General features: G+C 49.3%; 1 protein-coding gene across 4 annotated transcripts in view; it reads right to left on the bottom strand.

Annotated features, from left to right (window-relative positions):
• Nucleotides 1–25,461, bottom strand: part of LRRK1 (leucine rich repeat kinase 1) — a 148,997-nt gene that overhangs the window by 24,876 nt on the left and 98,660 nt on the right. For all 4 annotated transcript variants that reach the window (XR_006218453.1, XM_042988215.1, XM_042988214.1 and 1 more), the window contains exons 21-29: nucleotides 22,062–22,233; nucleotides 19,144–19,307; nucleotides 18,022–18,161; nucleotides 15,994–16,243; nucleotides 12,752–12,918; nucleotides 10,246–10,443; nucleotides 8,120–8,397; nucleotides 6,298–6,492; nucleotides 5,175–5,326 (exon numbers count right to left, since the gene is read on the bottom strand). Coding sequence is in view for 3 of the 4 variants with exons in the window: in XM_042988215.1 (XP_042844149.1) it covers nucleotides 5,175–5,326; nucleotides 6,298–6,492; nucleotides 8,120–8,397; nucleotides 10,246–10,443; nucleotides 12,752–12,918; nucleotides 15,994–16,243; nucleotides 18,022–18,161; nucleotides 19,144–19,307; nucleotides 22,062–22,233 (1,716 nt within the window). In the remaining variant the exon portion in view is untranslated. The remainder of the gene's footprint in view (nucleotides 1–5,174; nucleotides 5,327–6,297; nucleotides 6,493–8,119; nucleotides 8,398–10,245; nucleotides 10,444–12,751; nucleotides 12,919–15,993; nucleotides 16,244–18,021; nucleotides 18,162–19,143; nucleotides 19,308–22,061; nucleotides 22,234–25,461) is intronic.

The raw sequence follows: 25,461 nt of genomic DNA, 5'->3' as shown, positions 1-25,461 counted from the left end.
AAGGGGCACAGGGGGCTATACCTCCACCAAAGCCATTCACTGCCCTCCCACTGGCCTTATCTGCTGCACCCCAGTAGCAGGGGAACCCCTCAATATCACAGTAGACAAAGTCAAGACTAAAGATAGTTGGGTGAATTTCATAGTAGGCTGGGGGGCCTCAAAACACGCCTTCCAACCTAGGTGCTCTGAGAACTAATAAGCTGTCATTTATGAGGGCAGCTGTGTGCTCACCAGGTCTGGCCACCCGCTAGCATTTCTGTCTCCCCACTGTCCTCAGTGGCATCCCAGTGTGCTCACTGTCTGAGGCAGAGACTGAAGTTCTTTACCCAGGTCACACACATCTTTTGTCCACACTTCCCCTGGTCTTTATGTGTCTGTCTGTTGACTGACTTCCTTCCCCTCTTTCTCTTTTTTCTCCAGCAGGTTATGTGCTGAGGATTCCAGGGGTGGGGGTGTCCTATGAGGTCCTCACATCCTGGGGTGCCATCTGTCTCAGCCCCCTGCCCCCAATCTCGAGTCTTGGTCGGATTCTGTTTGATTTTTTCAGGTACAAACATTTCCTCATTGGGGCTGTGGATTTCTATTGGGAATGTCTGGTTCTCACTCCTTTTGCGATCGTTAATGATCATTGTCTACATGCATTATTTCAATAGAGATCACAAAAGGCGGACATTCTGTTTCTGGCATTTCTTCCTCATTTATTAGCTTCATTTATTCTCAAAAGAGAAACTTCCTCCTTTTATCTCTTTTGTTACCCTGGGGTACAAATAGGAAAGACAGGATACAATCTTGATTCCTCTGTATGTGCCGAGTTTCAAAATAATGTGTTGGTTCTCTAGGAGCCTCCAATGGTGATCAATGAGGGGTTTTTGTTTATTGGCTTGTTTTTCCTAAACAGCATTAGAAACTCATGAATGTAAACAATTTGATGTACCTCAGTCCACTGCAGTTCCTCTTACTCATGGCCGGCCGACTGCCCTATCTTTGGCCAGTGGGAACCTCTTTGGGTTGGCTCCTAAATCCCTTTAATCTACCCTCATAAGTGTCTGATGGCATCCTTGATTCTACTGTGTCAGATGTTTCTGGCTGTCTTCCTGTCCCAGACCTGGAGTCAGCCACTTCTCAGATAAGCTTTGCTTCCTCATGGTACTTAGAGACCATCATGTGGGTCCCAGAGCTCATCATTGGTAACTGGTCATCATCTCTAGGCCTTTTCAATGGGCAGGATGAGGAAACATGAGTTCATTTTTCTTAAAGATACAATATATCATGAGCCTAAAAATTTAAATTCAGAACTGCAGCTATTTTATTTAACCTCTCTTTGATATTTTCCATGCCAAAGAGCCCAATGTGCAACGTGTGACACCATTGTAATTACCCACTTTGCCCTGCAATTACAAGCAAAGCCTTAAAATAGCAATAACAACACTGCTACCAATGATGTAAAAACTGAAAACATATATCTTTACATATATAAATAGAAATTAATAAACACACACACACATATATGTATTTTTTTAGGCCATGGTTCCTTAGACTGTGTCTTAGGTCAGAGCACTCAGTCCCAGTGCCATAAAACCTGATGTGAAGCTCACCTAGGCTGACCTAAGGAAAATGGCAAATTTCCTTCCCTTTATCTCATTGTGTCTCAAGCTTCACTTTGTCTAAGCCTTATCATATTTTAGCACCTATAAATGTCTGTCACAAGGCTTACTAGAAGACTCCTCATGCCATGAAATGCTCTCGTGGCTCTGAAGATGTCACACTACGTAGGTGGGAGAGACCACACACCTTGGCCAGGACTGACGGGTCTCATATTAGATGGTGATTTGGGGGAGTCTGAAAAGTCTTTGATGCTCTTTCCAATACCCTGTCATTTTGGTCCGGTGACCTCCTCCTTGTTTCTCAATGATCTTATCCCCACTTTACCCCAGCCAGCCTCTCCCAAAGTTGCATATCAGATCTTGCCTTTCCTAATATTTTCATCCCTCCCACCCACTCAGTGTCAAGCATCTGTTTTCTGACCATTACCTCCTGGTTTCCCAGATCACTCCACCTACTACCATAACTCATTACGGGTGTGTGTGTGTGTGTGTGGCGGGGGGCGGGTTTACACTCTGCCAAGACCTAGGATTTCCTGGTACATTCCATTGTTCCTCATCAGTTTTATGGCCTCCCTTAGGTTCTATGATCCATCTCTGTCATGTGCCTCTTGAAAATACCCACCCCTCCCCATGTCCTTCTCTCCTTCCTGGCAAAAACCCAACTCGGCTTAAAACCAACGGTTGCCTATCTTGCAATGTGGGTCAGCAAAGCATGCTGGGGGAACATAACCCCTCTGATGAGTCTCATTTCCAATGCACAATCTCCAACCTCCAGTGGGCCTCAGTGCCATCCTGTAATCACCCTGGTCTCATGTGTCACTGCTCACATCACACGTCATCATTTTCTCCTCGAATATTCAAAACCTCTCCCCATGCTTTTGACCCTCCTGCCACTTCACTGAGAAAAAGATGCAACTAGAAGGGAAGGCCCACAAACTCTCATTTAAGGGCACCAGTTGTGCTTGGCTCTGGGTCCCCTGCTCCTCTCGTGACTCAGCAACTGCACTCTGGTGACTGTCCTCTCCCTCCCACCCCCAGCATCATTGACTTCTTCGACTATCAAGCTGCAAATAGCATCCATGTTAAAACAAAGTCCCCTCAGGATGGGAGAACTACTCCAACTAATAAATGACCCCAGGAGTGTTTCAGGATACAAAATAATGATATAGGAATCTGTTGTGTTTTTATACACTATTAACACACTAGCAGAAGGAGAAATTCAGAAAACGTTCCCATTTACAACTGTGCCAAAAAGAATAAAACACCTAGGAATAAATTTAATCAAGGAGGTGAAAAACCTGTACTCTGAACACTTAAGACATTGAGAAAAGAAATTGAAAATGACACAAATAAGTGAACAGCGTGTTTGTGGACTGGAAGAATTAATGTTAAAAGGCCCATGCTGCCCAAAGTGGTCTATAGAGTCAATGCAATCCCTATCAAAATAGGAACAGCATTTTTCACAGAACTAGAACAAATAATCTCAAAATTTGTATGGAGCCACAAAATACCCCAAATAGCCAAAGCAAGCTTGAGGCAAAAGAATAAAGCTGGAGGCGTCACAATCCCTCATTTCAAACTATACTACAAAGCTGTGGTAATCCAAACAGTGTGGCACCGGGACAAAAATAGACACATAGATCAGTTGGACAGAATAGAAAACCCAGAAATGAGCTCACAACTATATGGTCAATGAATCTTTGAATTTGTTTTGACATTTATTTATTTTTGAGAGACAGAGAGAGAATACGAGTCGGGGAGGGGCAGAGAGAGAGGGAGACCCAGAATCTGAAGCAGGCTCCAGGCTCTGAGCTGTCAGCACAGAGCCTGACACAGGGCTTGAACTCCTGAACTGTGAGATCATGACCTGAGCTGAAGTTGGATGCTTAATTGACTGAGCAACCCAGGCGCCCCAATGAATCTTTGAAAAAGTAGGAAAGAGTGTCCAATGGGAATAAGACAGTCTCTTTGACAAACAGTGTTGGGAAAACTTCACAGCAACATGAAAGAGAATGAAACTAGACCACCTTCTTACACCATACACAAAATAAACTCAAAATGGATTAAAGGCCTAAATGTGAGACATAAAACTTATAAAAGAACACATATGCAGTAAACTCTTGGACATCAGGCTTAGCAATATTTTTTTGAATCTGTCTCCTCAGGTAGAGGCAACAAAAGCAAAATAAACAATGGGACTGCATCAAACTAAAAAGCTTTTGCACAGCGCAGGAAGCCATCAGCAAAATGAAAAGGCAGCCTACTGAATGGCAGGTGATATTCGCAAATGAAGTATCTGATAAGGGGTCAGTATCCAAAATATATAAAGAACTCATACAACCCGACACCAAGAAAACAAACAATCTGACTAATAAATGAGCAGAGGACCTAAATAGGCATTTTTTCAAATAAGACATCCAGATGGCCAACAGACACACGAAAAGATGTTCAACGTCACTCATCATCAGGGAAATATGACACAAACCCACAATGAGATATTACCTCACACCTGTCAGAAGGGCGAGTATCAGAAAGACAAGAAACAAGTGTTGGTGAGGATGTGGAGAAAAGGAAAGCCTCGTGCACCATTGATGGGAATATAAATTGGTGCAGCCACTCTGGAAAACAGAATGGGGACGCCTGGGAGACTCAGTCCATTAACCAGCTTCCAACTTTGCCTCAGGTCATGATCTCACAGTTCATGAGTTGGAGCTCCACGTCGGGCTCTCTGCTGTCAGCACAGAGCCTGCTTCGGATCCTCTGTCCCCCACCCTAGCTCCTCTCCCACTCATACTTTCTTTCCCTCTCTCAAAAATAAAAATATTTAAAAAAAGGAAAACAGTATGGAGGTTCCTAAAATAGCATATGATATAGTAATTCCATTTCTGGGTATTTACCTAAAGAAAACAAAAACACTGATTTGAAAAGATACATGCACCCCTGTGTTTACTGCAGCATTATTTACAATAGCCAAGATATGGAAACAACCCAAATGTCTATCCATAGATAAACGGATAAAGGCACTTTACACACACACACACACACACACACACACACACACACACACACACAGAATATTACTCAGCCATAAAAAGGAACGAAATCTTGGCATTTGCAACAGCTTGGATGGACCTAGATGTATTCTGCTAAGTGAAATAAGTCAGAGAAAGACAAACACCATATGATTTCAATTATATGTGGAATCTAAAAAACAAAAGAAAAAATAAAGCAGAAACAGACTCATAAACACAGAGAACAAACTGGTGGTTGCCAAAGGGGAGTTGGGGTGAGAGAATGGATGAAACAGGTGATGGGGATTAAGAAGGAAAAACCAACAAAAAGCAAAGCCCTGTGTTGACCCCACCCCTGGCAGACACCACCTTCTCTTTGCTCCTCTTAAGCACAAATGCATACATGCCTGTCATTTGCATGGACTCAGTTTTCTCTCTGGAGCAAACTCCATCAGGCTCCCAACCCACCGTCTGTAAACATCTCTCACCGTGGTCAGCCCTGACTGCTCCCCAAGTGCATGGTCACCCCAGCAGGGCAAAGTAAGCCTCAGGACATTACCTGGACTCCTCTTTCCCATCCCAGAACACCACCATGTACTCCTGGCCCTGGGATGAGAAGAAGGCCGTCTGCTTCCCACAGGGTAGCTGGTACATGAACGTTGCAAAGGTTGGGTCCTTCATCTGGCTCACCACCGACAGGGCCAGTGGGCGCTGAGGGAGAGAGGCCACCAGAGCCATGAACAAGGGTCACGTAAACCAGATTGATGCCTATATTGCCCATGAAACCAATGGTCTTGAACAAGGGAGGAAGGTCTAGAAACTGCTCAAAACAAGAGGCTGAAACAACTTCAGATGCCAGAGTATCTGGGTCATCACTGTCAATGGCAACTTGAACTTTGGTCATCTGGTTGGCTTAAACTCTAAGATTCCAACCTCCATGCCTATAGACATACAATCTTGTAAAGGATTTTTCTCAGAAGCTTCTTTTACTCCCAATACATTGAATTAGTACCATCTAGTTTGATGAATGCATTTTAACCTTGAAACCACTGGGCCTCTTCCCCAAACAGCTAAGTTTTAAAATGATAATAGACGGGGTGCCTGAGTGGTTCAATTGCTTAAGCATCCAACTTCAGCTCAGGTCATGATCTCGCAGCTTGTGGGTTTGAGCCTCGCATTGGGTTCTCTCCTGTCAGCATGGAGCTCACTTCAGATCCTCTGTCCCTCTCTTTCTCTATGCCTCCCCTGCTTGCACTGTCTCTCTCTCTCTCAAAAATAGACATTTAAAAAAAGTGATAATATGACTCCTGCTCTCACGAGCAAACTTGCTCCCCATTTCTCTTTAAATAAAAAGAGATACATACATTCTCTCTGCTCTTGCACGGGGACTGTACTGCTATAAGGGGGCTGGTATGTTTTGCTTGCATGATGGTGTGACATAAAAGTGGGGAGGAAAAAAAGCTCATTTTTCCTGAGAGTGACACACACACACAGATGAGCTGGATGTATTAGGACAGTAAACATCTCTTTCTAGAAGGGATGAGCAGAGGAGGGTTGCCTCATTTGTTCTAGACCTTTAGTGAAGGATGGGCAGTTAGCTGTACACGTGCATTCTGGAGACGCAGACCCTCCACCACTGTGGCAGGAGGTGTCTGGTCCCCCAGGTCCTGGGCCCCCGGTACCTTCTCGGGCTTTGTGTCCCAGCACTCCATCATGAGTGCCTGCAGGCGATGGAACTGCACCTCCTCGGGCTGCCCCAGAACAGGACGGATGCCCTTGGACAGCTTCTTGGCGATCTGAAGCTGGTGGTGGCCCAGCGCTGGCCGCTGCCCCGACAGCAACTCGTAGAGCACCATTCCATAGGAGAACATGTCTACCTGGGCAAAGAGGCAAGCCAAGTCAGGTCCCCTGCCTGGGCCCAGCACCTTTCAGAAGCTGGCCCTGAGATGGAGGGAGCAGGAGGACACAATTAGACAAGGGATCCTGTCCAGGGATACAATCATCAATCATCCACCAATGAATGTATCCATCACTTCCCACCTGTCGAAACATCTGGCCAACCATCTGACCATGCATCATTCTGTCCCTTTCGCCACCCATCTTTCAATCCTTCCTTCCTTCCTTCCTTCCTTCCTTCCTTCCTTCCTTCCTTCCTTCTTTCCATCTATCCATCATCCATCCATCCATTCCCCCACCCACCCACCCATCCATCCAATAAACACACACTGAGAACTTGCTAACTACCAGCCACTGGTTAAGGGCTGCAAGGATGTCATGTTCCTTTATGTTTGAGAATCAAGACAAGGCAGGAGAACACGGACCCTCAGCTTAATGTGCTAGGCACTAGAAGAGCAGTGTCTGCAAATCATAAAGGGGGGGATGTCTCCTAAATCATAACATGTTGACTCCTCTAATTTTAATGTTATCAAAAGGCCCAGTAAGGAGAAGTTAGTATAGGCCTCCATGAGGGCCAAAAAATAACGTTTTAGCGGGAGAATGACTGAGATAGACCTGAGAATTTTCAACATGAAGGTCCCTGTTATAATCTTAGTTTCAAGGTGCCTTGCCTGTGTCACCTGCTACTTAAGAAGCTCTTATTTTTATCACACTGATTTGCCTTTTCTATTTCGGTTAATAATCACAGGCGATGAGTTAACCTACACATGCTAAGGTCATTCTTCTTCCTGTTTTATTTGAAGGTGGTACAAACTTCCAGTTATAAGATAACATGGGAATGTAATGTCCAGCATTGCCATTTAGGCTGTTCCTGAAGCAATTAGCCAATGACTCATCTGTAAATCACCAAATAACGAAAAATTATAGACCAGGGGAGTTTCAGTGCCAGGCGATTAGTGAAGCAGGGATGGCACCAGCTGTAACATGGTTTTTAGTTGCCTGTGTGCCTGCATCTATTTCAGGGAAGAAGGCAAACATTTAGCCATCATGTTGGCCGAGGCGGGCCAGGCAGCTGCTCGGGAGTCCAGTCCTGTCTTGCTAGAATTCACTCTCTTCTGGCTTTGGAGGATGCTGTCTTGGCCATCTCTGCCATTCAGTTCGGACAATGCCTTGTGGACAGCACCTATGGGCCGGGAGCCCTTGCCATCCTTACTCTGTCTGCCCCTCACGAGTCCCCATGAGGCTGGTCCACTGTCTCCAGTTTACCCATCTAAATGGCAGAGTTGGGACCCAAATCCAGACCTATTTCTGTCTTGGGCTCACTGTCCACTGTGTACCACCTTCATTATGTCTCTGAATCAAGGTTAGAGAATTCAGAGGCTATAGCACCATTCCTAAAGCTAAGGAGAGGTCAACTTTGACATTGCTAGGTGGACACAGGCCCCTGTGCATTTCTGGCTCAAGCCATACCCTCCTGGTTGAGCACAGGAGAGGGACAGACGTGTGCCTGGGGAAACACAGAGCTCAGAGGCTGCAGGTTCCTGGCTTCACCAGGGCCTGGGCTTGGCTGTGGGGCTGGGCTGCGTAGCAGTGGGCCAGGGTGGGTACCTTCTCGTCATACACAATGCGAGGACGGATCTCTGGGGCCTGGTAGCCGGGCGTGCCCTCCACGCCGAGGGCACCCTCATGAAATGACTGCCGTGAGATCCCGTAGTCCGACAGCTTGATATTGATGTGGTCCTTGACGTCCAGAGACCAGACCAGAATGTTGTCTGACTTCAGGTCACAGAAGATGATGTTTTTCTTGTGCAGGTAGGCCAGGCCAGAGGCAATCTGGTAGGCTATTTTTTGGGTGAGCATGTGTCCCAGGGGCATAAAGGAAGAATCTTTGCAAAGAAAAAAAAAAAGCAAACCATCATTACAACTGTCTTTTCTAACCTTTTCTCTTCCCAGATACTTTATATTCTACAGATACTTCTCATCATTATCCGTGCTGGATATAGGAGGAGACAGAGAATGACTTTCTGAAGTGCAATAATATTTAGAATAGACATTGCTTGATTCCCGGTATCTCATGCCTGGAATTGTTCGTGTTTTTACTAAAACAGCAAGGATTCAAAATTCCTAGAGTTCACTGTAGGCCAAGTTTACTATATTGTCAAGAGGTGGGTTGTAGGAGTAAGAGCTTCATTTTAAAAAAGCTCTCAGGGCACCTGGAACTGATCTCGCAGTTCGTGAGTTCAAGCCCTTCATTGGGGCTCTGTGCTGAGCGCTCAGAGCCTGGAGCCTGCTTCAGATTCTGTCTCCCTCTCTCTCTGCTCCTCCCCTGCTCGTGCTCTGTCTCTCTCTCAAAAATAAATAAACATTAAAAAATAAAAGTAAAAAAGCTCTCGGGGCACCTGGGTGGCTCAGCTGGTTAGAGTCTGACTTCAGCTTAGGAGATGATCTCATAGTTCGTGAGTTTGAGCCCCACATCGGGCTCGCTGCTGTCAGCACAGAGCCCACTATGGATCCTCTGTCTCCCTCTCTCTGCCCCTCCCCCACTTGCGCTCTCTCAAAAATAAACACTATGGGGCGCCTGGGTGGCTCAGTCGGTTAAGCGTCCGGTTTTGGCTCAGGTCATGATCTCATAGTTCGTGAGTTCTAGCCCTGCATCCGGCTCTGTGCTGACAGCTCAGAGCCTGGAGCTTGCTTCAGATTCTGTGTCTCCTCCTCTCTGCCCCTCCCCTGCTCATGCTCTGTCTCTATCTCTCAAGAACAATAAATAAACTTAAAAAAAAATTTAAAAAAAAACATTAGAAAATAAATAAAATAATTTAAAAAGTTCTCTTCCATCGAGGGAGAAACGATTTGAGTTTAATTGCATTTCTTCTTCCTGAATCGAGAGACAACTACCTCTCTCCTTCTGTCAGCTCTTTGGAATTTAGTTACCAATTCATTTCCCAAGGAAAATTATTTTAAAATTTCCTTAAAAACTTGGGGTGCCTGGGTGGCTGAGTCGGTTGAGCATCCGACTTTGGCTCAGGTCATGATCTCGCGGTTTCTGAGTTTGAGCCCCGCGTTGGGCTCTGTGCTGATAGCTCAGAGCCTGGAGCCTGTTTCAGATTCTGTGTCCCCCTCTCTCTCCGTCCCACCCCTGCTTGTGCTCTGTTTCTCTCTGTCTTTCAAAAATGAATAAACATTAAAAAATTAAAAAAAAAAAAAAAACAAAAAAAATCTAAGATAAACCTCACCCCAGGGTCTCAGGGTTTTAATGATGATGGACACGTGGCTGGTGGGCTTCTGGGGGCCAGGCTGCAGCCTGGGCCCTCCCTGGCCCGCCTCACTTGAGGCCCTCAACTGCCCCCTCAGTGGGGCTATTATTATCCCCCTTTTATAGGCCAGCAAACTAAGCACTAATTCACTGGATTATGGCTGAGAACCAGGTCTGGGAACGTGCATGGTTGCATCTGACTCCAAACCCTAAGCTTCTCTAGCCTTGCCAACAGCACCATACAGGGCGTAGACCTGGGGAAGGGTAGGTCTTTGCCCGAGGGGAGTTGGCCACGTGAGCCGTGGGGCAGGCGTGCTCTGCCCCAGGCAGCCAGGCCCAGCAGGAGGAGGGAACCTCCAGGGTACAGCTTCCCTGGGGCCTGTGCTGCCCAGCAAGGGCTCTCTGGTCCCTGAGGGGCTATATCTGGCCAGGCGGGGCCCCAGGCAATCCCTTTCCGGACTGTTCTGGGTGTGGCTAGTACCTCTGGCATTCTCTGACAGCACAGTGTTGAGGCTACCCAGTGGGGCGAGCTCCAGGGCGAAGCAGAGCGGGTGGATGCTGATGCCGATGAGGGACACAATGCAGGGGTGCTGCAGGGCGTGTAGCATGCTGGCCTCTTGCCGGAACTCCGAGAAGTTCTTCATGGCGTCCGTGGCCCGCAGGTGCCTCAGCATGGTGTCTGCGGGGGAGGGCACAGCCATCAGCGCAGCCCAGGGGGTGAGGGACAAAGAGCACCTGCTGCCTTGCTGGGAGCCCCTCTAGGGCCACTCGGGGTGGGGGGCCATCCACACTCAGAGCTGCCTCATGGGGACTCGAGAGGCTGGAGGGCAAGATATATACTCTAAGGCACTTAACACATCAGGGATTGCAACACTGTCACCCAGAATTTGGCCCCACATGCTGGCATTCCTGAGGCATTCCAGGCTGGTATCAAACTTCTCCTCCTCAGGTGCTAAACCCGGCCCAACAAAGTGGGCAGTTCCTGCCCCCTCGATGGAGAACCACACACGTCCCTGCCCTTGTCACACAGGTGCCACTCTTGTAGCCCTCGCCACACCCACTGCTGGCTACTTGAGGGTCATAGCTGTGGCTTATTCCAGTTCTGCATCTCTGAGTGCCACCCAGAGCCTGGTTCGACCAGCATGACCAGAATGGGGCTGAGCACTGGGTCGTCACTGCTCACCTGGCTCCCTGCCAGCAGCCAGGACCGCCAAGGGCAGACAGAACCAGCACTCTCTCCTCAGTCAGAGAGAAAACTGGGGCTGTCACAGGCCTGTGACACGTCATCTCAGGCCAGAGGAGCAAGGTCTGTGGGCAGTGGTGGGCGATCGCCAGTCTGCGCTGTAACCGGTCTAACCCGTGGCTGCTAAAGTCCCCCCTGCACCCCCACCCGCTGAGGGGTCCCTCCCATCAAGTGGAGGGTCAGGGTGCTGCCCACTGGTCTGTGGCTGGCTCTGAGGTCATCGAACAGGGTCCACCAGGTCTTTCTTGTCCTCTTGTATCCCTCTCTGTTCCTCCCCTACGTTCAGAATTGAAAATCAGGGATGTTTGGATATGGAGGTTCAAACAGCATGAAAAAACCCTTGGCAGTTAAAATGCATCAGTTGTGTCAGATTTGTGTGCAGGCTGGCCAAATTTATTTTTCAAGCACAAAGGTTCTGTTTTTTACATGAGGTCTTTAACCCATTATGAATTTATTTTTGACTACGGTGTGAAGTCTGACCCAAGTCTCTGCCTCAGTTAGGGAACTGTCAGCCTTTCCCCTCTGACTCACGATGTGACCTCTGCTAAGCGCCAGCTTCCCACGCACACGCAAGGCTGTGTCTGCTCCCTTGGCGGGCCTGGCGGAGCCCTGGAGAACGCTGCCTTCGTGTCTGTAGGGTTCTAAGTCATGACATCTGCTGGGCAGGCCGCTTTCCTTTGTCTCCTACTGTAGGATTGTCTCAGCTGTCAGCTGTCCTTGGGATTTTGTCATTTCATACGCATATTTCAGAATCAGTGAGATTCCCCCCCCAGCCCACACATGCGCGCGCACACACACACACACACACACACACACACACACCCCTTGCTAGGATTTAAATGGGAACTAAATTGAATGGTATATACTAATTATCTCTCAATACTTTGTGGTTTCATCGCTGCCACGGGGACATTTTCTAGCAATGGGTCATTGCCGTGTGTGGGAACGCTGCTGAATTCTGAGGTTGAGCTCACGTCTGGCAACTTTGTGGAACTCTTCCTGGCTCTCATTTCTGCCAGTGGATTTGCTTAGATTTTCTGTGCAGGAAGTCATTCTCTTCCCATAGCAACAACTTGTCTCTTCCTTTCTGATCTGATTGTTCTAGGATTCTGCTTTTTCTACCAAGAGTGTAAATTACCTTAGTGGTCATAAAGATGAATGTGCTAAGCCAGGGGCAGTGAAAATGTGAAACTCAGCTGGCTGGAAGCGAGGCGGCTGCCCAGTACCCGCGCTGGCTGGGTGTTAAGAGGTGATGGGTCGCTCTAGGTAGAGAGCATCTCTGAGGTGATGTGCCAAGGCAAGACCCTATCCCCTCCTTCGTGTGGGTGGGGTAGAAGCCACCCCATGCTGGCTGCCCCATCCATTCAGCCAGAGTATCACTTCCCTTCCTTAAGTGCGGATGGCTGAGAGGGGCCCTGCAAGGTAAGGGGTCCACCTGAGGTCTAAGTGTGTGCCCACCATATGCCAGGCCTGTGCTGGCCGTGGAGCAAGCAGATGGAAATTTTAAGGATGGCCCAGGCTCTTGGGGGCTTGCATCTAGACAAGGAAGCAATCTTCCAAAACAACTTCCGGGCCTTGCTCAGCCTGACCTTTCAGCCTGTCCCACATCCTGCCAGGAATAAAGCAGGTTGGCCACCCAGGGGCCTCCGTTGGCCTCACTGACCCTCCTCCCTAAGGTGGCAGGGAGTTTGGACCATGGGAGCACATGTCTGAAAAGAAAGGACATAGGGCCCTCCCTGTTCACCTGCTGGGGCGTTGGCAAAGTTCTTGAATTTCTTGATCTGGAATCGCTTCACTGCCACGGGCTGGCCTTGGTACCGGGCCCGGTAGATGATGGTGCCGCTCCCACCTTGACCCAGGACACTGCTCTCATCCTCGCTGTGCTCCAACTTGCTGTTCTCCAGGAAGAGCCTGCCGGCAACACAGCATGTGGGGCAGATCAGACCTCCCTAACCGTTCCCTTACCCACCCCTCCAGAGGGTCCCACTGGGGTTGGGGGGGAGGTCCCAGGATGGGTGGGTGTGAGGACACCCATGGTCATCTCTTCCTACTGCAGGGAGTCATGGTTCAAAGCCGCCGGTGGGGTCAGACAGATCTGGGATAAACCTTGGCCGTGGGCAGGTCATACAGCCTCCACAAACCTTTTCTGTAAAGTGGGCTCATAATAGAAACTGCCTCCTGTGTGTGGATGGTGGCTGGCACTGGGGGACACCTTGGAAAGTGGCCTACATAGAAAAATAATTCTTCTGGATGTTTTCCTCCAAAAGGTTCTGTGTTTTGAGAACTGGTATCCATCAAACTGCATTTATCTAGTGCTAGGTTAGTTGTTTCCCTATTTCTTTTTATCAAGCAATTGAGACAGGGGCGGGGTGGGGGGGAGGGAGAGAGAGAGAGAGAGAGAGAGAGAGAGAGAGAGAGAGAGAGAGAGAATTCCAAGCAGGCTTTGCGCTGTCAGTGCAGAGCCCGACACGGGGCTTGAACTCATGAACTGTGAGATCATGACTGAAATCAAGTCAGATGCTCAATGGACTGAGCCACCCAGATGCCCCAGGCAGCCACAGAGGGCTTTTCACTGTCATGAGCAGTGTCTGCACAATGGATGACTAGGATTTCACCCAAGGGCAGGCAGTTTAGACCTCACTGGTCTGTGTGTTCTAATCCGGGTAAAGGGAAGATTTCTGTGGGGCTTTGGAAAGACTGCACGTCATTCCTGGAAGGGAGGGAGATGGAGAGGGATGATGGGAGGCAGGGAAGGAGGGGGAGATGCCTTCCCATTTCAGGGCCTCCCCCTGCTCTGCTGAGGTCTGTCTGGGTTCCTGGTCAGCTGCCTATGCCAGGTGCACCCACTGAAGCCCTTCTGGCCCCACAGGCCAACCCTGCCAGGCTGTTGTTTCCCACGCCTTCCAGGAACAGATTCTGCAGCTGCTCAGACTTTGCACGGCTCAACCGCACACACTGCACTCCAGGAGGGTGCAGCCGCACCCACGGTGGACCTCAGTGGTGCAGCGGAAGACGAGCTGGGCTGCTCTCCAAGTGCCCACCCCAAAACCACCTGCTTGGGCAGCATGGGCACATGGGAGCCTCCCAGGATGGGCATGAGAAGCAGCAGGACCATCGGGGATCCCTCAGGGCATCCGGTTAGGACTCCTGTGAACTCGGGGCCACAGGATGGGGCTCCCTGGATGCCACATAGTCACTCTCCCAACCCCCACCTGCCCAAACTCGCAGCATGGGGAGTGCGATGCTTCAGGGCTGCAGTTGGGGCCACTGCCCAAGTTTCCAGAGAGCCTCTGCCAGGTTGGGAATCCTGTTCACATTGTTGGGCTTTTCAAGTCCCAGCCAAGTACCGTCATTTAAGAACCACGCCATAGCTTGTAATTAGATCCACACCAATGGGGACATCCAAACTGGCTTTCCAGATTTCATACAGTAGATGCCACAGCCTGGATGCAGTTGGGGCATAAAACCTGACAAGGTTCAGCAAATACATGAAAATCCTAACATTTGGAGCTGCCTAACTGGGCACCCCTCCCCCCCCCCAAGAAATCTGATTCACACATATACAAAACTCTGCATGTGGTCTCTGAGAAGTGATAACCCTCACATTAGAATTCTAGGAATAAAGGGCTCATTTGGCAGAAGAATAGCATTTTATTGCTCTTTCTACCAGTGAGGTAACTGGGGATATTGAAAAGGGCTGTGGGGAGGGGGACATCAACCAATGCAGGAAGCAATTTCTTAATCTGATAGACTCATCCAGAAGTAGGCTTTGGAACCCCAATTCTGCAGTATCTCCGAGTGCTCTGTGTCTATTCTTTGGGAGAGAGGGCAATCTGGAAAAATGAAAATAACCCCATAAAGTTTACTTTTCTTTAAAGAAGCCAGATCTAGCAATCCTTTGAATAAGATAACAATAGGACTACATAACTCCAAAATAGTTGGTAATGGCCAATGTCAAACTGTCTCCAGGGAAACGAAGTCATACCTTTTGGTTTCCATGACTACAGAAGATTCCTTCTTTTACCAAACACTTGGATTTTGTGACTGTTTCCTGTTGGATGGGACCTCAAAACATTCTCTATTTCTCCAGCATTCTTTGCCCAGCCATTATCTTGGGTTATAGAATAGACTCAACTTTAAAAACAGATTTAGAGGGGCCGCCTGGGTAGCTCAGTCAGTTAAGTGTCTGACTTCACCTTGGTCATGATCTCACGGTTTGTGAGTTCAAGCCCCCCATTGGGCTCTGTGCTGACAGTGTGGAGTCTGCTTGGGATTCTCTCTCTCTCCCTCTCTCTCTGCTCTTCCCCGACTTGTGCTCTCTTCCCAAAATAAATAAATAAACTTAAAAAAAAAAAAAAAAGAACAGATTGGGGCACCTAGGTGGCTCAGTAGGTTAAGTGTCCAACACTGGCCTAGGTCATGATCTCACTGTTCCTGAGTTTGAGCCCCACATTGGGCTCTGTGATGACAACTCAGAACCTGGAGCCTGCTTCCAATTCTCTGTGTCTCCCTCTCTCTCTGCCCCTCCCTCACTTGTGCTCTGTCTCTCAAAAATAGATAAACATTAAAAAAAATTAACAACAAAAAAAGGAGAACAGATTCAGGGATCCAAATGCTCTCGTTTGCCAGGAAAGGCAAATGCGGCTGTAGGTCTGGAGCGCCCCCTTCCTGAACACCGCCAAGGAGAATTTGCCTCCCATTCCTTGAGCCGGCAGGAAAAGGAGGAGTCAGGGGGAATAGCAAACTTAGTGCAAAGGAGCTCAGGCGATGTGATGGAAACACAGTGTGGGGACCCAGAATGGTGTGCCCCTCCAGGTGATCGGCTCAGCTGAGCCTGTTGTGGCCTCAAAAATGGCAAGCTGACAGCCTGGTTCCCTTTGGGCAGCCTAGGACAGGGACGTAAAGGTCACAGGAGATTGTGTGGGAAGCATGGCTAGGGCAGCCCCAAGGTGGGGGCCAGCCATGCAGTGTGGTGCTGTGGCCTACCTGGCCGGGAAGTCAGTCATGAACAGCTCAGGAACCAGCTCCTGGAGAGGCACGGGGAGGTCAGGGTGTCTGGGGCAGGAGATGAAGTCCTGCTCAATGGCTGTCAGCACGCAGTCTTCCATGTCGAAGTACTGTACGCCCTCTGATTTCTCACTCGGGTCGGTGTGCTGGGCCCAGGAGGTCTCGCAGACTGGGCAGGGGACGTACTGCTCCATGAGTGGTGTCCCGTCGCTTTCTGTGGCTGTCAGGGCTAAATGGGGACAGAGAAGGACACAGTTCACATGAAGGTGGCTGCAGGTAGCACCCTGCAACTTTGGGCTGGGTGGGCTTTTCACGGGAGGGGGTCTGTGTGCCCCTGCCTGGACCCCAGGGAGTGGCTGAACCATGACTTGGGTTCTTTTTTGGACAGCGAGATCCTTCACCAGGAAAGACGCGCACAGGGAAAGGTCAGGGATGCACTGGACAGACAGTGGGTGGTCTAGACCCTGAGCCGGCTGGCTGAGGCAGGGCTGAGAGGTTGGGGATCCCTCCTGCACAGCCGGGCCCTGACAGGATGCTGCGGGCTGGGTCGGAGCTATGTCACGCTCCAACAACCGAACCACAACCAATAAGGAGCCGTTCTTAAAATTAGAAACATAAGGCTTGCAATTACTCCGATCCTTCCTAGAAGAGCAATGCAGGGGGGAGAAATGAGTACAAATTAAAATAGAACCTAGTCATTTTACCTGCGTTCCCCCGGGCAGGAGACACACAGCTTTGCTGCCCGCCTCTGAAAGGAGGTGCAAAGAAACAGGCTCCATGGCCCCCTGTAGAGGAACCCTCAGGGTGAGCTGATGGCCTGTCTTGTGCAGGGTAGGAGGGGGACTCTTAGAAGCTTCTGGGCACATTTGCTATCTGCAGCCCTGTGTATAATATATCCTGCTAGCTGGCGGGTGGTGCTCTCTCCTGGGCAGCCCTGTCTCAGGTGCTCGGCCCAGCCCCTCCTGTCTCAGGTGATTATCTAATGCACCCCCTGCCCCGCCCCCCTCACATCTGCAGAAGCACCTGCTGTAGGGCTCTCTGGTTGGCGGGGAGTCATAAAAGCCCAGGGAGGCTCCCTTGGATGGCCAAGCACACCCAAACTGCCTTCTCTTAGGCTCCTTTCTAAGATTTTTGCCTTGTAGGTCAGCTTTTCCATCAACCCTGGAAGGATCCCAGGCCCAGGTGTCCAAAGCATACATCCTGCCATGTCCTCCGATGACCCCCTGCCTGGGGATGCAGGGATGGCTTCAAGTGAGAAGCCAGCTTGGGGAGGTTAGAAGGCTGGCCAAGCAGGTCTTGGTGTCCAAACCCAGCACTGCCCTCTCAGCTGCCAGCCTTCAGGGGTTGAGGGCTCATGGGGAAGAGGCTGCCTGCTTGGCCCCAGACAGCCTCCTCTCTGCAGGACACCCTGCGGGTTTGTCTCCACTCTGGTAGCAAAACAAACAGAGGGCCTCAAAAGCTTCACTTCAAAAAGTGTTTTCTTTGGGTGGATTGTCAATGGAGAAACTGATCAAAGGGCCATGTGGGTGGTTGATCACCTCTGGGATTTGAGGATGGGGGCAGGCAGGAAAGAAAAATGGGGGTCCTTGACAGGTGTGGCTCTCTTGCCTCCCCACCCCTGTGTAAGGGTTAAATCTGCATCCATGCGGTGCCCCCAGATTTCAGCACTAGCCTCACTGTGCAGAAAAGACCCACGTGAAGTTCACACGCAACGTCTTCCTGGACCATGCGTGGTACCCAGGGTAGTCTTCCTTCCCACACACTGTGGGAAGCCAGGGGGCCAAGTTCTGCACACACCCTGTGGGGCCCGGGCCCACGTCTTCCCCATAGCACCCACCCCCATGACACAGCCATACTTCCCTGAGATCAGGATTCTGCCAAAGGGCCAGACCTCTCTGGTTGCCTTGGGCTGAATCCCAGTGAGACTTCCCTAAATAATGTGCCCCACCCTGATTCATAAAGAAATATTAACATGAGCAAAGACTTGGTTCCAGAACATTCTCTTACCAGGAAACCACTGATCGATCAAGGAATTGACATGGTCTGTGATAAAAGCCATTGCAGAGAAGTCCCTCATTTCTGACTGGCAAATGATTTTTATTCCTCCACTTTTTTTCTTTTTCCAGTTCACGTCCGAGGATTCCACACTGCAACCCAGAAAGAGTCCACTGTGATCTGCCCGTGGAGGGCCCTGGGATGATCTCCTTGCCGCCAGGGCAAGACCTAAACCCCAGGGACCCCACCATCCCACCCCAGTACCCTGTGCCCAGGCAGGACTGTCAAGGGGACCCCCTCGTGTGCCTGACCCTGCCTTGTGCCCCCACGACTTCCCAATGCCATGAGGTGGATGTAATGAGGCCTTGGCAGTAGGGGATGCTCAGGCTAGAATCAGATCTCCAGGTGTGGCCTTGGGGAAGGTTCTCGCCTTCTCTGAACCACAAGATTCTCATCTGCCAGGTGGCAGCTGTGAGCTTTAAGTGGGAACATCTACATGAAAACCCTAGGCAAAGAGAGGGGCTCAAGTCAGGTCCTCAAAAGAAGATACATTACTCTTCTCTTCTCATGCAACTGAAGAATTTTTTGAAAAACTCATTGTAAATATGAAATAAGTGTGTGTGTTTATTAAAACTGATTAAAAGTCATTTATTAAACCTCTTGAGTTGACTTTATGTCTTTCTGTCTCTCAAAAAGGTAGACAGGAAAAGGGAGCTAAATGAGGTAACTCGTTATGTTGCACGTAGGATCCGGGCTGGGGAACCAGCGGGGTCACCTGGGCCATTGTCACTTAGGACAAGGGGATAGGGCTAGATGGTTGCAAGGCTCTTGCAGGTGTCACCTAAGTGACCACGGGGGTGGGGGGTGCTGGAGCTCAGTGCCCGCCCACTTCCCTCAAGTCCTGGGCTGTGGTCACCATACCCTCTCTCACAGGGAGAGGAAGGAGGTGAGGAGACAGGGAGCCTCTGGATATTTTCAGGGGAGAGTCTCGTATTTCTAGCAAACTGCCATGATGAGCTGCTCTTGGGAACAGAACTCTGGACACCAGTGGACAGTCTCCCAGAAGAGGCCTCCACGGGGCTATTTCCACGGCACCACGTTGACCCAGTCACGTGGGTTCTCAAGTATTCCTACCTGAGGTAGCCCCCATCAAAAGTGACCAGGAGCCCTTCCTGCCAATAGATGGTCTGATTTCTTTTCACTCTGAACGTACTGCAGCGATTTCTCTGGTTTCCTGTAAAACTATAAATGGTGACTTTCCTGTGTCTGCTTTTAGTATTCTTCTTGTTTTCAAAAAGCTGAAAGACAGAGAAAAGATGCTGCTTAAGTATTCCGGCCTCCTCACTGGCCCTGAACAGAGCTCTGGAGAGACCGGTGTGGCCCCATCGTGATAAATGACCCCCATCTTTCCCACCCCCTCCTCCTGCACCACGCATCCTGCTGCCAAATTAAACACTGCATTATCTGAACGGGTCTCCAGGATACTCTAGGAGCACATTTTCCCCAAAGGATTGATAATAATAGGCTTCTTCTGTTTAAATCTTTTCCCTCCCTGACTTTACGAGCAACAATTTATGTTAGAAAATGTAGAAAATACAGACAAATGTGCAAAAGAACACAAAACAACACTATTTTGGTATATTTTGGTGTATATTAATCCAGGATTTTTTTTCTGTTTACATGTATGTTTAGAAAATAGCTGAGGCCATATTTTCTAAATTTGTACTTCTAATTTTCTAAATTTGTATGCTTTTAAAAACCTCACTTTTCCTATGCCATTAATAACTCATATAAAATTCATTTTTCTAAAGCTCAATATTTTACTAAGTGTAGTAACTTCCCAGGGCACCTGGGTGGCTCAGTTGGTTAAGCAGCCAACTCTTGATTTCCACTCAGGTCATAATCTCATGGTTTGTTCGTGAGTTCGAGCCCCAAGTTTGCACTTACCAGCGCAGAGCCTGCTTGGGATTCTCTGTCTCACTCATTCTGTCCCTCCTCTGCTCACACTGTCTCTGCCTCTCTCAAAATAAATAAATAAACTTAAAAAAAGAAAGCCTTATCTAATAATGCAGACTGTGAGCCAGTAGAATGTGAAAAGTCACAAAACTTTCTCTGATTTCCTTAGTTCACAGTGTTAGCAGTGGGATTATTGCATCAGAGGGTTGGAATACTCTTAGCCCTGGATGTGTACTGAGCAATTGCTTTAGAAACGATTAGAACATATACACTCTGACCACAGGGTATGAACCGCGTCATGATTCTGGGGGCTACTATGGCTTTACTCTTTGCTGATTTGAGAGGTGAAAAGTGGCCAGCATTTCATCCTCGCTTGAATTTGTACGCCTTGATTGCTCCTGAGACTGAAATCCCTCTCATCTGAATTTCAATGGGACTTTCCCCCTCATTTTGAGTGAGGGATGCTGCCTGGAAGGGCGCCTGCCCCCCACCCCCAACACTGAGCCCACTTGGGAGCTCAGACCCCACACGATGACGAGGATGAGGACGCTGTGTTGTGACCTCCCACTTAGAACGTGGCAGGACAATGAGTTCAAAGGGAGGGCAGCGTGACCGAATCGGGACTGTAGATGAGCCAGCTCCTGCACCCGCTTTTCCCACCAGTGTGCCCTCCAGGCCTTGCAAACAAGTCCCCCCCCCCCCACCAAACTCCCCATAACACGGGCCACAGCAGTTATGATTTTCAGGCTCTTGTATTTATTTTTTAACATTTCAGTAAAATGGGGAGATCAAAGAATATCTTTAATTAGTCAAGGAGTTGCTAATTCTATAAGAGCCTTTTAATTACAATGTGGTAAAAAATAAATCCATTCTGAATTTAATGCCAATTATTCAATAGTCCAAGTTTATGCCGGGGTGCTCATATTGTAGAGTGGGTCAGAATCCCCTGGAAGGCTTGTGAAAAACAGAGTGCTGGCCTCCATCCTGGGGGTTCTGATGTAGTGGGTCCAGGGTGGGCCCAAGAATTTGCATTTCTAACAAGCTCCCAGGTAAGGCTGCCTCTGCTGGTCCAGGAACCCCACTTTGAGAAACACCACTCCATACAAATGCTACTTTCATGTTACTGTTTTGCATGAAATTCACGTTGACGGACAGCCAGGACGCCTTTCAACCACCCCAGGTGAACCCACAGAAAGCAACTTCTTGGGTTCTTGTTGCTTCCAGACCAAGTTAAAGCTCTACACTCCTGGTTCTCAAGCTTGACTGGATGATGAAATAACCTGCCAAGCTTTAAAAACTACCAATGCCTGGGTGCTGCCCTGAGAGATTCTAAGTTAAGCCATCTGGGCTCTGTCCATGTCTGTTAGAAGCTCCCCAGGTTCACATTGGCTTCTAGCGCACAGCCTGATGGGCAAAAACATGGTTCTAAAGCCATGGTTCTCCAAGTGTGGTCCCCAAACCACCCAGTGGCATCACTGGGGACAAGGGTTAGGTATGCAAAATGATGGGTCCCAGTCCATACCCACCTGATCAAAACCTCTGAGGGGGACCAGCCATCTATGTCCTAACAAGCTAGGGGATTTTGTTTTCTTTTTTTGAGAGGGAGAGAGTGAGAGAGTGCATACACATGCTCACACAAGCAGGGGAGGAACAGAGAGAAAAGGGGAGAGAGAATCCCGGGCAGTCTCCAAGCCCATCGTGGAGCTGACATGGGGTCCATGAAATCATGACCTGAGCTGAATTCAAGAGTCAAATGCTTAACCGACTGAGCCACCCAGGTGACCCCTCCAGGGGAATTTTGATATCGATTGATTTACAACCACTGCTCCTAAAATGAGTATTCTGAGCCAGTGAGGTGCTGATTTGGTATTTGCAGAATGGTTCAAATGGGTCTGCCAGCCTACAGAAGAGAAGGCAGCCGTGCCACACTGGCCTCCTGGCCCTAAGTCAGTAGCTTTGCTGCAGGAAAAGGGGTTTTGATCAAGCCCCTCCCATGAAGGGCCATCTCCTTCCCTCGAGGGCTCAGCTACAGCTGCTGCGCACACATTCTCCACCCCCTCCCCCGCACGCCAACCCCATGCAGAAACGGCAGCTACCTGGAGGTCCATCTCCGCCAGGCTGATCAGCATCCGTGCTATAAACCTTTGCCAGAAGCCAACAGGAACGAAGCTCATCTTAAACACTCTCTGAATGGTATTGGCCTTGGGGTGTCGCATGCCGTGAGTGTCCAGGCCGGGTTTGGACGGAAGGAGGTGTGGCAGAAGATAGCTGAAACACAACAAAGGGGACAGGTGAACAGCGTGGCCTGAGCTGTCCAGGGCACTCTGCCCAAGTCCCTCCCCCCTGGGGCCTTTGGAATTTTACTTTTATAAAGAGACAGTAGTTTCTGTATTGAGAATAAATGCTCCAAGAGAAAATGAAGATGGGCACAGCAAGCACACGTATCAAGGAAGGTCTCTAAGACGGCGACTAGGATATCCCGAGGGAAGACATGAAAACATCTGTAGTCATAAACCCGTCAGACATAGCAAGTCACGGTTCGCGCTCTGTAAAAGTGGGTTGTGATCGGGGAAATCACTTAAAATGAACTTTGGATGGTGGAGGAAAAACAAATACAGCTGCACGGTTCCAAGGACAATGCAGATATTGGGGTCAGAGTAACATTTTTGGCCTTCGAAGCTATTTATTGTTCTTGGACAGTTGAGACAACACAATCGCCTTCAAAGTCAGGACGAGGCTGTTTTTGCACAGAGGGATGGTTTATGAGAGCACTCTTGCTCATCGTAAAAGTGCTGAGTCACTGAGTCAGTGAGCTGTTCATGACTGTGGTCAGTGGGAAACAGCTGAAGCCTGGGGAGGTCCCACTGAGAGCGTGCCTGAAAACCAGCATGTTCTGTGTGTGTGTGGAGCTGTGGAGGCAGGCAGGCACAGGGGAGCCCCTGGGTGTGCCCTTTTCTCAACAAAGGCCTTGCCTTCAGCTCCCCTGATGCTTTTAAAATACATCAGTTTAGGTCCAATAAAATGTCTTTAGAACTTTCTGGAAGAGACCCTCGAAAATACTGTAAAAGAATACTTAATCCCGGCTCTGTGTTTTTGGCATGCAGTGTAACCATATTGAGATTCCACCTCCCTGACGTGGGACGAGAAAGGACACTTATCCCACAGAGTTGGTGGAGGATGGACAGGGGCTGTGCAGGTGAGGCCCAAAGGGGGCAGGCAATGAAGTGTTAGGTTCTTTTTAGCCACTTCAGATCTTGAGTAAAAGGACCTTCTCAATCACCTTTCCCTCCACCCCTGGCCTTGGCCAGCAGGACACCTTGATTTATTCCTTCATGTTCTGAAAAGTCCTTGTTATCTAGCTGTTCTGTCTCTTCCCCAAGTGGGAGGCCCTTGTCAGTGCCTTGCATGATTTATTCCGCTTCTTTCGCCCACATCACACTCAGCTTGGATCTTACGCTGCCCACGTCTTTGTAGGTGTAAGAGTGAGTGCAGAGAGCTTGCTCTGGACGCAGGAGCCCCCGCAGGCAACACGGCACACACAGAGCAGGGGCTCAATATTTCCAAAGGCAGAGATGACTCAGAAGCCAGCATGGTAAACGAAGAGATCCAGACTGGCAACGGAAGCTCTTCTCAAGGTATGTGGAGCAAGACCACGGACGCCTGCTGACCTACTTGAGAGCAATTACTAGCTGGGAAGCCTGAACCAGGGGATAACCACAGTGTCAGCAAGATGGGGTCTATGTTCATGTGCCTGTTGAACATAAAGCCATGAAACCCTGGGCAGGGCACCGGGTCTGTACCCGGGAGCTGGTTCACTCATGCTACACCACCATGACTGCCTTGGTGGGACAGGAGCTCTCAGAGATGGTCAGTAGCATCACTGACCAGATAAAGGCTTATGTGCAAAGAGATGGAACTCAGCCTAGGGCACAGGGGAACCATCACACCTGTGCTAAAATGGAAAATGCTCGGATATTCGTTACTTTATATGAAACCAGATGCCACTGGCTCTGAGTACTTAACACAAAGGAAGAGTGACAGTAAGTTGTACTGATGTCTTTGGAGCCTTCAAGTGCAAGAGATACCTTGAATACTTTACGTGTATTATCTAATTTTATTATTATTATTATTTAAATGTCTATTTATTTTGAGAGAGAGGGTGAGAGAGAGAAAGTGGGGGAGGGGCCGAGAGAGAAAGGGAGAGAGAGAATCCCAAGCAGGTTCTGTGCTGTCAGCATAGAGCCGAACTCGGGACTTGATCTCATGAACCATGAGATCATGACCGGAGCTGAAATCGAGTCAAACGCTTAACCGAATGAGCCACCCAAGTACCCCAACGTGCATTGTTGTATTTAATCCTCACAACAACTATAATACTCGTTGGTAATCGCATTATTCCCATTTTACAGGTGAGGCAAGAAGGGCAGTTGGGGTTCATACTCAGGCATTCTGGCTCTGTGGTCTGACCCGCTGTGCTATAAGCCTCTTTGGACACTTGGCCATGACCTGGCTGATTTTATGGTCCACCCGGACACACATGTGTAGACAACTGCCTTGCCTTTCCTGAGTGCAGGAATTCCCACCTTTCTCTGTCCTGTCGGTAAAATAACCAGAAAATCGTCAGATTTTGGCAATGCTGTCAACTCAGAGGCTGCCTCATGTTGCACGGACCAAAGTCCAGGACACACCCTGGGCCACGGTATGAGGTATCTTGCGGACTCTCAGTTCCTCTCTGGAGTTTCTCTTTTTAGGACTCACTCATGGCCCCCAGGGGGCTGGAGTGACAAGAAGGACTGAGGCCCTCTCCTGTAGTTATAAGGTTGAGTGGAAATCTGAGTCGTGCCTCAGGCACAGTGACTGAGGTCTGGCTCCTGAGAGGCCCCAGTCTATGCAGGCAGAGTCTCTGGGCTGGCCACACAGGGTCCAGGCCAGCTTCGCGGGAGCTCCAGATGACCTCCAGTGGTCATCTCCCCAGAGCTCTGGGGTCGGGGGTGGGTGGTGACAAGGTCTATAGTAGGTGCATTTGGTCTGTGTGGTCTGGTCTGTGGATCTGGAGTCCTGGCTGCTGCCTCCTGGGCGGCACTGGTATTAGACCCAGGAGGAAATTAGGGCCAGGAGGCCCTGAGCACCCAGCTGGGTTAGATGTATCATCACTAGCTCAGACCCATGAGTACCCGGCCCCCAGCCCCTGCCCTCTCTGCCTTTTGAAGCCAGGCTGTGTAATTAGCGTGGGCACCCTCGTCACTTAACCCATATGTATTCACCAAATACCCAAGCAGTCAACCCTCTAAAACATGAACTCCCTCCCCCAGCCTCCAGAATATTTTTAATGCCATTCTTGCACGGTTTCCTGCACTTTTTCAATAAATGCATTTTCTTTGAATCCCCTGAAAAGGGAATCCCACGGCACAGGAAGGAGCAGCCAGCCCAGGCAGGCGGGTCCTCACTATGGCCCATCCCTGGACATCTCGTTCCAGCCACCAGTGCCCCCAGTCC

This window comes from Panthera tigris, chromosome B3 (genome assembly GCF_018350195.1).
Source record: "Panthera tigris isolate Pti1 chromosome B3, P.tigris_Pti1_mat1.1, whole genome shotgun sequence".
NCBI lineage: Eukaryota > Metazoa > Chordata > Mammalia > Carnivora > Felidae > Panthera > Panthera tigris.
This window is presented reverse-complemented; position numbering and strand designations above follow the sequence as displayed.